At 44.9% G+C, this 16,996-nt stretch overlaps 1 protein-coding gene across 2 annotated transcripts in view; it reads right to left on the minus strand.

The window, feature by feature from the left end:
• Positions 1-4,500: 4,500 nt before the first annotated feature.
• The window catches only part of LOC139276506 (glutamate receptor ionotropic, kainate 4-like), a 229,933-nt gene continuing 217,437 nt past the window's right edge, over positions 4,501-16,996 (minus strand). For both annotated transcript variants that reach the window (XM_070894626.1, XM_070894625.1), the window contains one exon: positions 4,501-5,469. In XM_070894626.1, coding sequence (XP_070750727.1) covers positions 5,104-5,469 — 366 coding nt within the window. In that variant the 3' untranslated portion in view covers positions 4,501-5,103. The remainder of the gene's footprint in view (positions 5,470-16,996) is intronic.

Consider the following 16,996-nt stretch of genomic DNA (forward strand, 5'->3'; position numbering starts at 1 on the left):
GGCAGTGATGTACTCCCACATCGTTCTTTCTGCAGGGCATCCTGGCCCCTGCGGAGTGCTGCATGTGTGACCTTCAGTGCCCTCTCCTGGCTTGCTGAGCCATTTGTGTTAGTGCTGATGCAGTTTTCCCATTTGTTGAGGTTAGGAAGGTAATTCAGCTTTAATAATTGAATATTCACATTTGGAACTTCTTTAAATATTTAATATTTCTTAAAAGGCAGAAAGGACTGAAAAATGTATTATTTCACTGCATTTTATTTTGTACTGCTTCAATGTGCATGGCTCCTTTAAGGTGTGGTGCCAGAGGACTGGAGGACTCAGGCCTGGGCCATTAGAGGGAGCAACATGTGGTGGCCCGGCCCAGAAATTGGCGCGGTCCCGGCCTGCAAGGCCATCAGCAGGCCGGGGCCATTAGAGGGAGCAGCGTGCGGCAGCATGCTACTGCAGGGAGCAGCGCGTGCTGCTGCAGGAGGGCGACGGCTGACTGCAGTGTGGGCAGGTACAGCAGGAGTGGCGACGTCAGGGCGAAGGAGCGGCGAGAGTTTGTAGAGCGATGTGATCGGGGCCCAGGAGAGGCGAGGGCCCAGGGGCAGCACAGGCCAGCCCACACTGCGATATGTGCGTGCACTTAGTCCGTGCAGCAGAGCAGGTCTCCAGTCATCTTGGTTAATCCTTGCCCTAGGACCAAAACCTAGCTCTGTCAAGCCCGTGTGGTGGCTGGGGTGCAACGGCCACCACACGTTAAAAAAATCCACACACAGGCATCTTCCACCCTTCAAGATATAGTTCGGGATCCGGAATATTAGGTACTTCATTGAAACACCTGTGAACTCATCCCTTTTCGGCGTGGAAGCAAATCATCCTCGATACGAGGGACCGCCTATGATGATGATGACGTTTGTTTAAGAAGGGAGAAAGGGATAGACCGAGTAATTACCAAGTCAGTCAGCCTATCCTCAGTGGCGGGAAAATTATTGGATAAATTCCTGAGGGACAGGATAAATCTTCATTTAGAAAGACATGGATTAATCAAGGACAGTCAGCACGGATTTGTTAAGGGAAGGTCGTGTCTGACTAACTTGATTGAATTTTTTGAGGAGGTAACCAGGAGGGTCAATGATTGCAGTACGTACGATGTAGTGTATATGGATTTTAGCAAAGCTTTTGATAAGGTTCCACATGGCAGACTGGTCAGGAAAGTAAAGGCGGAGATAGACAGATATTTAAGGCGGAGATAAACAGATTTTTGAGCAATAATGGAACAAAGAGTTATGGGGAGCGGGCGGGGAAGTGGAGCTGAGTTCATGATCAGATCAGCCATGATCTTATTAAATGGTGGAGCAGGCTCGAGGGGCCAAATGACCTACTCCTGCTCCTATTTCTTATGTTCTTATGTAAAAGCCCATGTGATCCAGGGTAAAGTGGCAAGTTGGATCCAAAATTAGCTTGGAGGCGGAAGCAAAGGGTAATGGTTGATGGATGTTTTTGTGACTGGAAGGATGTTTCAGTGGGGTTCCGCAGGGCTCAGTACTGGGTCCCTTGCTTTTTGTGGTATACATCAATGCTAGATCTGAATATCGAGGGTATAATTAAGAAGTTTGCAGATACTACTAAAATCAGCTGTGAGATAATGAAAGCGGCGGCTGCGGACTGCAGGAAGATATCAATCAACTGGTCAGGTGGGCAGAACAGTGGCAAATGGATTTAATCCGGAGAAATGTGAGGGGAGGGCTAACAAGGAAAAGGAATACACATTAAATGGTAGGACACTGAAAGTGTAGAGGAACAAAGGGACCTTGAAGTGTAGGTCCACAGATCTCTGAAACTAGCACGCCTGGTAGATAAGGTGGTTAAGAAGACATACAGAATACTTGCCTTTATTGGCTGAGGCACAGAATACAAGGATTATGTTTGAACTGTATAAAAACATTGGTTAGACCACAGCTGAAGTACTGCGTGCAGTTCTGGTCACCGCATTACAGGAAGGACATGATTGCACTGGAGAGGGTACAGAGGAGATTTACGAGGATGTTGCCGGGAGTGGAGAATATTAGCTATAAGGACAGATTGGATAGGCTGGCTTTGTTTTCCTTGGAACAGAAGAGGCTGAGGGGAGACCTCATTGAGGTGTATAACATTATGAGGGACCTAGATATAGTGGTTAGAAAGGACCTATTTCACTTAGCAGAGGGGTCAACTACCAGGGGGCATAGATTTAAAGTAATTGGTAGAAGGTTTAGAGGGGATTTGAGGGGAAATATCTTCACCCAGAGGGTGATGGGGGTCTGGAACTCACTGCCTGAAAGGGTGGTAGAGGAAGAAACCCTCACCACATTTAAAAAGTACTTGGATATGCTCCTGAAGTGGCGGAACCTGCAGGGATGGAAAGTGGGATTAGGTTGAATAGCCTCTTGTTGGCTGGCATGGACACGATGGGCTGAAATGGTCTTCTTCCGTGCTGCAAACTTCTGATTCTATGATTCATTGCCCACATTTCCCTGCACTCTCCACAGCTTTGCTCACAGAGTCCGTGGGAAGCTACAATGCGGCACCTGGAGAGGAACTTAGTATCCTTCCAGCAACGCCACCCGGACGCCGTTGCACGGAAGGTGAGCGCTGTGCCGCCTATCTCCATGCCCCACAGACCCAGATGCCTCACTGGGTTAGTGTTGCGGCCATTTTCAGCAGCGGTAAGATGGGCATCTTTGCTGGTGAACACAAATGTTCCCCTTCATGACTCTTCAATTAGCATACCATAATAGCCAACCAATCAATGAAATTCATTATTAACATAAGTCAAGTGCATTCTCAGAAACAAATTGTCTGATCATTATGACATTGCTGTTTGTGGGAAATTGGCTGCCGCACTTCCTACAACAGTGACTACATTTCAGAAAGTATTTCATTGGCTGTAGACTGTTCTGGGACATCCCATCATTGTGAGAAGCACAATATAAATGCAAGTCTTTCTTTCAACGGACTTTGCTTTCTCTCAGTTTTCTCCGCACCCCTTTTGACGGTGTGCGTTACTTGCTGGGGTAGAATTTGCCCTCTAATGCCTCACTGAGTGGCCCTTATTCATGTATGAGCCTTCAAAATGAGTGCTGGCAGGCTATAAACCTTGCGAGGCATTGCAGCCAGTCTGAGCCTGCCCAGACCCTCATATCCAGCAATCATTGAACATTGGTCAGCAACAGACAACTGCACCAATGTTCTTTTCCTGTAAGCTGTTGTAGTCCTCACTACCAGTGGCATTTAGGGCTCCACAATTAGCCTCATCTTCCTTCAGCAAGAGGGAGCTTTGCAAATAGCCCAGAGTTCTTGCTCCTGATTGCTATCCAATAACAATGCCTGTAACGGTATAGTGAGCCGAGAGAGGGAATGGGAGAAAGATTCGGAAGCCTCAAAGCCTTAACCTTTACTGTCTGTCACTTTATGGCTCTAAAAGATTCACCATCACCGCAAATTCTATATTTAATCCAATCTTTTGCCAATCTCCTTGAATCTCTGTCCTCTGGTTACTAGGCGCAGGAGTAGGCCATTTGGCCCCTCGAGCCTGCTCCACTATTCATTAAGAACATGGCTGATCTTCTACCTCAACTCTAATTTCCTGCACTATCCCATATCCCATATCCCTCATTATCCAAAAATCTATTGATCTCTGCCTTGAATATACTCAACGACTGAGCCTCCACAGCCCTCTGGGATAGAGAATTCCAAAGATTCATTACCCTCTGTGAAGAAATTTCTCCTCATCTCAGTCCTAAATGGCCAACCCCTTATCCTGAGACTGTGATCCCTGGTTCGAGATGCCCCAGCCCGGGGAAACATCTTCCCTGCATCTACCCTGTCAAGCCTTGTAAGAATTTTTAATGTTTCAATGACATCACCTCTCATTCCAAACTCAAGAGAATGTCGGCCTAGTCTGCTCAATCTCTCCTCATAGGACAATTCTCCCATCCCAGGAATCAGTCTGGTGAACCTTCGTTGCACTTAAATCAGGTCCTGCCGTTAAATTCAGCAGGACCTGAGGGAAACTCGTTCTCCCAGGTTCATCCGACAGCAATCCAGGCGCACACTCCCACTCCCTACCTGCCACAAAGTTAGAATCCTGCCCATGGTGATTAAAGAAGGTTCCGCAATAGCTTGAAATAATAATATAATTAAGAGTTAAAGTTAACAATCTCTGGAGTTTAGAAGTTTGTAAATAATGATAACAAAAACAAGTGTTAGCTCTATGAGCACTCAGTGTGGAACGGGAATTCTCAGGGAATCAGTTTCCTCTTCTTGGTAAATAGTGACAATAAGCATCAAGTTTTATTTTAAGAGTTGTAAAGGTCCTGCCTGTTTCTGTTTTGCTGACATAGATTTTACTGAGACATTTCTTTACAATGATCAGCACTGTCCAGCAGGTGAAACCTGGAGACAACAAAGGAAGTTTTTCTAAATAAGGCAAAGTAATGGAATTCAGATCCTTAATTAAAGTTTAATGTACAGATCTTTGTAACACAGGAATTGCATAGAATCATTTCACAAATTTGCAATCAATGTTAGTGTGTGAGTTCAATTTCTACCACACAGGATGATGAAACAAAGGTGGGGTCTTATACAGTGTTTATTCTCTTTCTGTCCACCCAGTCACCCTGGCCTTGTGTAAAAGGGGTTTCACTCGAACAAGATCTGTGCGCTACTGGAGGAACCTCTAGCAATTGCTCTTTCTTTCTTCTAGCAGTTCAGGAAGTCACTGGTTTGTGTTGCACATGGTCCCCTGCAGGCCCAGGGATGGGTTTTCAGAAGTGCATAGCTTGATGGCCGAGACCTTGCTGCTTCGAGAATGGGAAAGTGAGATTTGGCACTTTGTTTTTTCCCAGGATTTATTGAAGGAATTCTGCCACTGCCCTGATTGGAGAGCGGAGTTCCACGCTGCGCATCGTTATTGTCTTTTTGTGTAAGATGAAGAACATTCAGTATTTCATAACCTGCTGCCCAGGGTCTGCACTTTGCTTTCCCCCAACTACAAAGGGTATTTCCCCTTCCTGCCAAGGTCTGAGCTCACCTCCACAAGCAAAGTGACCTTGGTGTCGGTGCTCTTTGGTCATCTTCCTATTGCTCTTGGTCGCTGCTGTTGGATGTCCCCTTTTCCCACTCTAGACTCTCTTCACTTCGTATTGGTGACCCCATGGGCTGGGGCCTCAAACCCTGAAACCGGCGGCATTCGGGGCAGACACGGATGTGGGTGCAGCCTCTGACTGCCAGGGCAGCCTCGTGTGCCAATTGTTGGGAGATGGGATCTGGCACTGTCCCACCACACAGTTTCCCATTGCTGAGGCTCATGGTGTTAGCACCACGCGAGGTTTCGATGTGATTGGAACGTGTCCGTATCAAGCGCCGCTTCCGTCGAGACCGAAAACTCTCCTGACATGATACAATACTACGCAGCTCTTTCAGCATCTCCTGGCAAACAGAAATCTGGGAAGAACAGAAAGAGAAAAAGTCAGATAAAGTATTTCACAGCGCACACAAGTTACAGGCAATAATAGCTAAACAATAGTGTGTGTAATCTACAAAGAGCCAGGCCACTTTACTGACAGTAACAGAAGGCACTGCATTGGGTTCACGGTCTGACCAATAGGAAACTGCGACCACCCCATGCCCTGCTGAGAATGGATATGTTTATTGTCGGAACAAGCTTACCCTTTATTAATAAATAGATGCTTTACGACACTAAGAATACCAGATGAGTGTGACAATTTCTTTGACAATACCAATTCTGAAGAAAGAAAAGGACGAAAGAGTTGCACGAGTGCTGGACGTTCCAAAGCACTTTTCAGCCAATGAAATACTTCTGAAGTGTAGTCACTGTTGTAATGCAGGAAACGTGGCTGCAATTTCCGCACAGCAAGCTCCCACAAACACCAATGTGATAATGACTAGATAATCTGTATTTTTTTGTGATGCTGATTGAGGGATAAATATTGGCCAGGACTTGAATACTCGAGCTTTATAAATGGAGAATTAGGAACAGGCGAAGGCCATTCAGTCCCTTGAGCCTGTTCCGCCATTCAATGAGATCATGGCTGACCTGTGACCTAACTCCATATACCCGCCTTTGCCCATATCCATTAATACCCTTGGTTAACAGAAATCTATCAATCTCAGATTTAAAATTACCAACTGACCCAGCATTAACTGCCATTTGCGGGAGAGAGTTCCAGACTTCTCCCACCCTTTGTGTGCAGAAGAGTTTTCTAACTTCACTCTTAAAAGACCTACCTCTAATTTGTAGGCTACGTCCTCTAGTCCTAGAATCCCCAACCAGCAGAAATAGTTCCTCTCTATCCACCCTATCAGTTCCCCTTAATATCGTGAAAACTTTGATCAAATCAGCCCTTAATCTTCTAAATTTCAAGGAATACAACCCTAGTAATTTAACCTTGGAGTCCCGGTATCGTTCTAGCTGCTCTCCCTCCGAGGTCAATATATGCTTGCTAAGATGCAGTGCCCAGAACTGAACACAGTACATAAGAACATAAAAATTAGCAGGAGTAGGCCATTCGGCCCCTCGAGGCTGCATCGCCATTCAATAAGATCATGGCTGATCTTCTACCTCAACTCCACTTTCCTGCACTATCCCCATATCCCTCGATTCCCTTAATATCCAAAAATCTTTCGATCTCTGTCTTGAATATACTCAACGAATGAGCCTCCACAGCCCTCTGGGGCAGAGAATTCCAAAGATTCACCCCCCTCTGAGTGAAGAAATTCCTCCTCATCTCAGTCCTACCCCTTATCCTGAGACTGTGACCCCTGGTTCTAGACTCCCCAGCCCGGGGAAACATCCACCCTGCATCTATCCTGTCAAGCCTGTAAGAATTTTTAATATTTCAATGACATCCCCTCTCATTCTTCTAAACTCTGGAGAATATAGGCCTAGTCGACTCAATCGCTCCTCATTGGACAATCATCCCATCCCAGGAATCAGTCTGGTGAACCTTCATTGCACTCCCTCTATGGCAAGTATATCCTTCCTTTGGTAAGGAGACCAAAACTGTACACAATACTCCAGGTACAGTCTCACCAGGACCCCATATAATTGCAGTAAGACATCTTTACTCTTATACTCAAATCCTCTTGTAATAAAGGCCAACATTCCATTTGCTTTCTTAACTGCATGCTGTACCTGCATGTTAACTTTCAGTGATTGGTGTACAAGGACACCCAGGTCCCTCTGAACACCAACATTTCCCAATCTCTCACCATTTAAAAAATGCGCTGTTTTTCTGTTTTTCCTACCAAAGTGAATAACTTCACATTTCTCCACATTATATTCCACTTGCCATGTTCTTGCCCACTCATTTATGAGGAAAGGTTGAGTAGATTGGGCCTCTACTCATTAGAATCCAGAAGAATGAGAGGTGATCTTATCACAAAGTGTAAGATTATGAGGGGGCTTGACAAAGTGGATGCAGAGAGGATGTTTCCACTGATGGGGGAGACTAAAACTAGAGGGCATGATCTTAGAATAAGGGGCTGCCCATTTAAAACTGAGATGAGAAGAAATTTCTTCTCTCAGAGGGTTGTAAATCTGTGGCATTCGCTGCCTTAGAGAGCTGTGCAAGCTGGGACATTGAATAAATTTAAGACAGAAATAGACAGTATCTTAAATGATAAGGGGATAAGGGGTTATGGGGAGCGGGCAGAGAAGTGGAGCTGAGTCCATGATCAGATCAGCCATGATCTTATTGAATGGCAGAACAGGCTCAAGAGGCCATATGGCCTACTCCTGCTCCTAGTTCTTATGTTCTTATGTTCACTTAGCCTGTCTATATCCCCTTGAAGTGTCTTTGCATCCTTCTCACAACTTACATTCCCACCTAGCTTTGTATCATCAGCAAACGTGAATATATTACATTTGGTTCCCTCATCCAAATCATTGATATAGATTGTGAATAGCTAGGGCCCAGCACCGATCACAGCTTGCCAACTCAAAAATGATCTGTTTATTCCTACTCTGTTTTCTGTCCATTAAACAATCCTGAATCCGTGCTGGTATATTACCCTAATCCCATGAGCCCTAATTTTGTTCAATAACCTCTTGTGTGGCACCTTATCGAATACCTTCTGAAAATCTAAATACATCACATCCAGTAGTTCCCCCTTATCTATTCTGCTAGTTACAACCTCAAAAAACTCTTGACAGATTTGTCAAACACAATTTCCCTTACATAAATCCGTGTTGACTCTGCCCAATCCTATTATTATTTTCTAAGTGCCCTGTTACCACATCCTTAATAATAGATTCTAGCATTTTCCCTACTACTGATGTCAGGCTAACTGGTCTGTAGTTTTTTTTTCTCTCCCCCATTTCTTAAAACATTTGCTACCTTCCAATCCGCGGGAACCGTTCTAGAATCTATGGAATGTTTGAAGATGACAACCAATGCATCCATTATCTCTTTCAAAACCCTGAGATGTAGGCCATCAGTTCCAGGGGATTTATGGGCTTTCAGTCCCATTTCTCTAGGACTATTTTTTTATTAATACTAATTTCTTTCAGTTCCTCATTCTCGCTAGACCCTTGGTTCTCCACTATTTCCGGGAGGTTTTTTGTGTCTTCTTCCATGAAGACAGACACAAAGGGGTTGAAATTCTGTTTCGACCGCCACCCATTACCACTGACAGGAGGCGGCTAACCTGTGGAAAAGGCCTACCTTCGACAGTAAGCGGCATCCACGCCTGCGCAGAAATTCAGCCGGCTCTTTGACTGAGGCGCCAAGAGCTAACGCTGCGTTGGCGAATGCCACCCGCGTGGTGACGTCATCCAGCGTGCAACGCCTCCTTGGCGCCTCTATTGCGATATTTAGTTTGAATATCGGCTTTCCCAACATGCGTTCTTACAGCCTGATAAAAGTGGTGAGTGAACAGCGGAACTCAGGCGGGATCACCCAGAGAGCAAGGTCAGTTTTTTTTCTTCATTTGTTTCTTCATTTTTTCTTTAGTTGTAACAGTGGGGAAGTTTGTGGGTTTTTTTCTTCCCAGTTTCCAGCGACTCTGGCACAATGCGAGATCCCGATGCTCAGTCGGCCTCCTGAGCTCGCACCGAGGATCAGAGTGCAACACCACTATTTAGCTCTGCTCTCTCATCTTTGGGCATAAAAACTATATTGAGCCATTTGAGTCTGCACCCAATGCCTGGCGGTAAAACCAGTACTCAGGCGGTGACAGCGCCTCAAAACAGCGTTACTGAATTTTGACCCCGAAGTATTTGTTTAATTTCTCTGCCATTTCCTCATTTCCTATTATAATTTCTCTTGCCTCAACCTGTAGGGGACCCACGTTTACTTTTGCTAATCTTTTGCTTTTTACATACCTATAGAAGCTTTTACAATCTTTTTATGTCACTTGCTAGTTTACTCTCATATTCTATTTTCCCTTTATCAATTTCTTGGTCCTCCTTTGATGAATTCTAAAACCCTCCCAATCCTCAGGCTTACTGCTCTTTTGGGCAACATTATAAGCCTCTTCCTTTGATCTAATATTATCTTTAACTTCTCTTGTTAGCCACGGTTGTACCACTTTTCCCGTGGGGATTTTGTGCCTTAAAGGAATGTATGTTTGTTGTGAATTATGTATTAATTCTTTAAGTGCTATCCATTGCTCGTCTACCATCATACCTTTTAATGTAGTTTCCCAATCTACCTTAAGCCAACTTGCCCCTCATACCTACGTTGTTTCCTTTGTTTAGATTTAAGACCTTAGTTTCGGATTTAACTAAATCACTTTCAAACTTAATGTAAAATTCTATCATATTATGGTCACTCTTCCCTAAGGGCCCCTTTACTACAAGGTTATTAATGAACCCTTTCTCATTGCTCAATACTAGATCTAAAATGACGTGTTTTCTAGTTGGTTCCTCAACATACTGATCTAGAAAATTATCTTGTATACATTCCATTCCATGAATTCGTCCTCCACACTATTACTGCAAATTTGGTTTCCCCAGTCTATATGTAGATTAAAGTCCCCCATGATTACTGTATTACCCTTATTACATGTACCCCTGATTTCCTGATTGATACTGTGCCCTATATTACCACGACTGTTTGGGGGCCTCTAAACAACTCCCACCAATGTTTCCTGCCCCTTGCTGTTTCTTAGCTCTGCCCAAACTGATTCTACTTCTTGATTTTCAGAGCTCAGATCCTTTCTCTCTACTCTCTTTATGCCATCCTTTATCAGGGCTACCCCCCTACTTTTCCATTTTGCCTATCTCTGCTATCTGCGCTATTAATTCATCTATTTTGTTGTGAATGCTTCGTGTATTTAGATATAGCACTCCAGGTGTGATCTAACCAGGGCTTTGTGCAGCTGCAGCATGACTTCTACCCCCTTGTATTCTAATCCTCTAGATATAAAGGTCAGAATTCCATTAGCCTTTTTGATTATCTTCTGTACCTATTCATAACATTTTAATGATCTATGTACCTGGACCCCCAAGTGTCTTTGGACATCCACTGTTTTTAGCTTTTCACCATTTAGAAAGTACGCTATTCTATCCTCTTTAGGTCCAAAGTAGATGACCTCACACTTGCCCACATTGAAATCCATTTGCCACAGTTTTGTCCATTCTTGTAATTTGGGAGTATTGGTTTCTAGGTAATATTCTATCTGTTTACTCCAGTGTTTTACATTTGACGATGGTTTGTAACTTTCCCCTCAAGGGTTGAAAATAACTTGTTGTGGGATATGAGCAACACCAGCAAGGCTTGTCTCTCTGAGAAAGTGCTCTTGGTGTTCCCATGAGCAATTGCTTCTTTCACAGTTGAATAGCTTACTAGGCCAGTTCAGATAGAATTGAGAGTCAACCATTGGGTAGAGATGGAAGGACCCCTTCCTTATGAACATTAGCGAACCAGTTAGGTTTTCACAACAAACTGAAGTATAAGGGACTATCATGTGGCAAATATTACAATATGAGGTAGGATACATGTTTCCTAAAGAAAATAATAAACGGTTACAATAGGGTTGATTTACCCCAAAGAGATAGAGGCCATGATAATAGGGCTCTGATCTAAGCTATTAAAAATAACATTTAGATGTTTACATTTGATGAGGGCTGTCCCAGGGAGGTGTCTCATTGCTTTATTGCCTCCATCCCCTAAAACATTATGTGGCATAATGCAATCTCATGCCGAACTGGAAGGATAACTGTAGACATATGAGCAAACTGTCTAACTAAGATAATGTCTGGTTGGGAACAGAGAGCAGAGAAAAAAAAGTAGCTGTTTCCAGTCCACTTTGGCTAAATCACATTTCAGCTTAGTAAAATTAGTTTTTCCCCAATTGAGAACTTTTATTCCTGCTCTATCTTTGTCCTTTTCCATAATTATCCTAAATATAACTGAATTATGATTACTAGCACCAAAATGCTCTCCCAATGATACCCCTTCTACCTGCCCAGCTTTATTCCCTAAAACTAAGTCCAGAACCGCCCCCTCCCTTGTTGGGCTTGCTACGTACTGGCGAAAAAAGTTCTCCTGAATGCATTTTAAGAATTTTGCTCCTTCTATACCCTTCACACTAATTCTATCCCAGTTAATATTAGGGTAGTTGAAATATTACTGGTCTATTGTTTGTGCACTTTGCAGCAATTTGCCGACATATATGCTCTTCCATCTCCCTCTGACTGTCTGGGGTCTATAGTACACTCCCAGCAGTGTGATTGCCCCTTTTTTGCTCTTCAGTTCAACCCATGTGGCCTCATTTGATGACCCTTCCAACATATCATCCCTCCTCACAGCTGTAATTGTTTCTTTAATCAATACTGTGCACCCCTCCCCCCTCCTTTTTTTACCCCCCTCTCTATCCCGTCTGAAAACGCTGTAACCAGGAATGTTGAGCTGCCATTCCTGGCCTTCTTTCAGCCATTTCTCAGTAATGGCTGTATCATATTTCCACATGTCTATCTGTGCCCTCAGCTCACCTGCCTTATTCCCTGGACTACTTGCATTGAAGTACACACCATTAGCACTACCAAACTCCCTTATTTTCTAGCCTTTGTTTCCTCTGCCTGCCAAACTTGTACTAATTTCTGGCTTCCATTTGCAGCTTTTCTTCTCTCCCTTCTGAATCTACTCTCAGGTTCCCATCCCCCGCCAAGCTAGTTTAAAGCCCCCGCCCCTGGCGGGGATATTGGTCCAGCCCTGTACTGCAAGGCATCATTACTATCAGGCACAAAAGCAAAACGCAGCGGATGTTGGAGATCTGAAATAAACACAGAAAATGCTGGAAATACTCAGCAGGGAGAACTCTGTTAACTCTGTTTCTCTCTCCACAGATGCCGCCTCACCTGATGAGTATTTCCAGCATTTTCAGTTTTTATTACTATGATGGACTTGTACAAGACTGTAGGGCTGTAGCTGAAATATTGTGTGCAGTTTGTGGCCCATATTATTGAAAGGACATAAAAGGCATGAAACAGGTGCAGTGAAAATGAACTTTTCTGTTATCAGGCATAATTTCTATGATTCTATGAGGAGTTAGAAAGAAAGACTTGCATTTATATAGTGCCGTTCACAACCACCGGACGTCTCAAAGCACTTTACAGCCAATGAAGTACTTTTGGAGTGTAGTCACTGTTGTAATGTGGGAAACGCGTAAGCCAATTTGCACACACCATGCTCCCACAAACAGCAATGTGATAATGACCAGATAATCTGTTTTTGTTATGTTGATTGAGGGATAAATATTGGCCAGGACACCAGGGATAACTCCCCTGCTCTTCTTCAAAATATTGCCATGGGATCTTTTAAGTCCACCTGAGAGAGCAGATAGGACCTCGGTTTAACATCTCATCCGAAAGACAGCACCTCCTGCACTGGAGTGTCAGCCTGGATTTATGTGCTCAAGTCACTGGAGTGGGACTTGAACCCACAACCTTCTGACTCAGAGGCTGGTGTGCTGCCCAATGAGCCACAGCTGACACAACTGAGTTGCAAAGAGAAACTGAAGTTAAGAAGTTGGTGAAGAAGGGCTTTCTTCACTAGGGATAAGAACATTAAGGGGTGACCTGATAGGGTAAATACTGATGGCTTGTTTCCTCTGGTCAGTGAGATGGTAACAAGAGGGCACAAATTTAAGGTAATCAGAAAAACAATTAAAAGGGAGATTAGAATGAAATGTCTTTACTCAGAGGGTGGCTAGAATGTGGACATGAGGAGCCTGATGGACTGCATCCCAGAGTACTTAAGGAGGTGGCCTTGGAAATAGTGGATGCGTTGACAGTCATTTTCCAACATTCCATTGACTCTGGATCAGTTCCTATAGAGTGGAGGGTAGCCAATGTAACCCCACTTTTTAAAAAAGGAGGGAGAGAGAAAACAGGGAATTATAGACCGGTTAGCCTGACATCGGTAGTGGGTAAAATGATGGAATCAATTATTAAGGATGTCATAGCAGTGCATTTGGAAAGAGGTGACATGATAGGTCCAAGTCAGCATGGATTTGTGAAAGGGAAATCATGCTTGACAAATCTTCTGGAATTTTTTGAGGATGTTTCCAGTAGAATGGACAAGGGAGAACCAGTTGATGTGGTATATTTGGACTTTCAGAAGGCGTTCGACAAGGTCCCACACAAGAGATTGATGTGCAAAGTTAGAGCACATGGGATTGGGGGTAGTGTACTGACATGGATTGAGAACTGGTTGTCAGACAGGAAGCAAAGAGTAGGAGTAAATGGGTACTTTTCAGAATGGCAGGCAGTGACTAGTGGGGTACCGCAAGGTTCTGTGCTGGGGCCCCAGCTGTTTACACTGTACATTAATGATTTAGATGAGGGGATTAAATGTAGTATCTCCAAATTTGCGGATGACACTAAGTTGGGTGGCAGTGTGAGCTGCGAGGAGGATGCTGTGAGGCTGCAGAGCGACTTGGATAGGTTAGGTGAGTGGGCAAATGCATGGCAGATGAAGTATAATGTGGATAAACGTGAGGTTATCCACTTTGGTGGTAAAAACGGAGAGACAGACTATTATCTGAATGGTGACAGATTAGGAAAAGGGGAGGTGCAAAGAGACCTGGGTGTCATGGTACATCAGTCATTGAAGGTTGGCATGCAGGTGCAGCAGGCGGTTAAGAAAGCAAATGGCATGTTGGCCTTCATAGCAAGGGGATTTGAGTACAGGGGCAGGGAGGTGTTGCTACAGTTGTACAGGGCATTGGTGAGGCCACACCTGGAGTATTGTGTACAATTCTGGTCTCCTAACCTGAGGAAGGACATTCTTGCTATTGAGGGAGTGCAGCGAAGGTTCACCAGACTGATGGTGGGACTGACCTATCAAGAAAGACTGGATCAACTGGGCTTGTATTCACTGGAGTTCAGAAGAATGAGAGGGGACCTCATAGAAACATTTAAAATTCTGACGGGGTTAGACAGGTTAGATGCAGGAAGAATGTTCCCAATGTTGGGGAAGTCCAGAACCAGAGGTCACAGTCTAAGGATAAGGGGTAAGCCATTTAGGACCGAGATGCGGAGGAACTTCTTCACCCAGAGAGTGGTGAACCTGTGGAATTCTCTACCACAGAAAGTTGTTGAGGCCAATTCACTAAATATATTCAAAAAGGAGTTGGATGAGGTCCTTACTACTCGGGGGATCAAGGGGTATGGCGAGAAAGCAGGAATGGGGTACTGAAGTTGAATGTTCAGCCATGAACTCATTGAATGGCGGTGCAGGCTAGAAGGGCCGAATGGCCTACTCCTGCACCTATTTTCTATGTTTCTAAACAATCTTGGAGAGTGGAGTTAGATTGGCGGCTCATGTGGAGAAAAATACCAGCAGATTCAATGGGCCGAATGGCCTATTCCTGAACTGGAACATTCTATGGACTCAATTTTCCCCAGTGATTTGCGCCGTTTATTTTTGAGTAGGTTGCTTTTTTTGTCATTTTGAGTTAAATTTTTGGCGTATTTTTTTCAAACCTTCCCCCTGCGGTTTTTCTAGGGCAGTGTTTTTTCATCTCAGAGGGGGGCGTTCCCTCATGTCTGCGCTGGTTTTTTCAATTGTTCGCAGTTTGGCCAACATTTTTCTCCATTACGTCGGTGTATCTGGCCACTCCCCAAAAACCTTCTGCTGAGTTAAGAAACCAGTGCACATTTGTTTTTAAATCGTAGATTTTGGAGGGAGTCAAGAACAATGTCAAATTCAATAATACAGTTTAACTTTTTTTTACCTGTCAACGTAGAAGTGTAAATTTGTTGGATTTCACAAGTTTCCTCATTTTTAAACTCACTCACACGCCATCAGCGAACGTCTTGAAGGCGGCCTGGAGGATCGTAGCTTTGGCCGGCAGAATCGGCCTCGCGTCTGGACACAGTGGTTCGGGGTTCGGCTACAAAACAAGCCATCGGTGCGGGGGGGGGGGGGTGGTTAATGGGGGGTGAGCGGGGGCGGGGAGAGGGGAGGAGAGAGGGAGAGATAGCTGATCTTACGGCTTGTAGCCTGGGGAGGGGGAAAGGGGGAGGGAGAGAGAGAGCCGATCTCAAGGCTTGTAGCCCGGGGAGGGGGAGGGAGAGAGAAGTCACAAGACTCAAGGGGGGTGGCGGGGGGGGAAGAGAGGAGACCCTGAGGGGTCAGCGACAACTATTCCACATGGACATGTTTACTGTTTGGAGCTGTTCCGTAATTTGTTGTGTTGATGGAACATAGTTCAGTTTTAAAGTAAAATATATTTTATTCAAAAGTTTACAATAACTTAACTTTAATAAAATTATTCTTGTATCAAACTTCACTTTAAGATCACTCTTTAAGATCACTTAAAAACTTTAAAATCACTGATAAACTTATAAATTTACATAACTTACAAAAAACTTTTAATTTGAGAACAGTTACAACGGTAATAATAATAACAGCAACAGCTAAGAAAGGCTGCACCCATCTCTCCTCCCCCTTATTCTCAGACCGCCCGCTGCGCTTGGTATTGGAATCTCCACCATCCCTGCCCACAGGGGGTGGCGCAGTGTTTCTGGGCTTGATACCAAGATTATTCTTTCTAACATTTAGGGTACTGTGCACCTCTTGAGGGTGGGGGGCGTCAGCGTCAGGCCGCAAGTTGGAGGGCCCAGGTGGCAAGTTGGAGGGCCCAGGTGGCAAGCTGGAGGGCCCGGCTTTGGGTTCTTCAGAGGCTGGTGTGGGGATTGCAGTGGGAGTGGCAGTTGATTCTGTCAATGGGCATGTTCCCTTATTGCAGCTAACTCCAACAGGCCATCCCTCATGCGCCGTGACAGTGTCAACGACCTGCAACATTCCCTCCCTCATGGTCAGTGACGTGGTCTGCACTACCTCTGACATTCCCTCCCTCATGGCCACTATTCCCTCACTGATGGTCTCGGATATCGTCCCCATTTCTCGTGAGAGTGTTGTTACTTCTCCCGACAGTCCCGCTACTTCATCACTCACCCCACTGATGGTGTCCGGGAGTGATCGGGTAAGGTCAATGCTCTCCACACTCAATGACATCATCTGAATCACATCTGTTAGATCCTGCACCCCAGGAGAGCGTGGTCGAGCTCTCCCTCCCCTCCTCCACATGGGTGTGCCTCGCTGCACCACACCATTGGGACCCGCAGCCTGGGACGGTGGGGCCCTGGGTGTGCCTCAATGCACCACACCACTGGGACCCGCAACCTCGGAAGGTGTGAAACCATGGAATGTTCCAACAACACTCAAGCCACTAGTCACGGAAGGGGCTGGCACCTCCTCCATATTCAGTACAACAGTGGGAGCTTCATCCAGCTCCATGCCCTCCCCCTCCCTCCCATGTTCTTGGTCTGGAGGGTGGGATTGGAAGATGTTCTCTTCAGGCTCATCCTCGTCTGAATATTCTTCTGCATTGTCAGGGTTGGCCTCAAGTTCTGCAAAATATAACAGAACAGTCAAATGGTTAGCAGCAGAGGAAGGAGCAGGGTGGGTGGCATGAGTAGGCTCGCATATCACAGGCC

Source organism: Pristiophorus japonicus, chromosome 11 (genome assembly GCF_044704955.1).
Source record: "Pristiophorus japonicus isolate sPriJap1 chromosome 11, sPriJap1.hap1, whole genome shotgun sequence".
Classification (NCBI taxonomy): Eukaryota; Metazoa; Chordata; class Chondrichthyes; family Pristiophoridae; genus Pristiophorus; species Pristiophorus japonicus.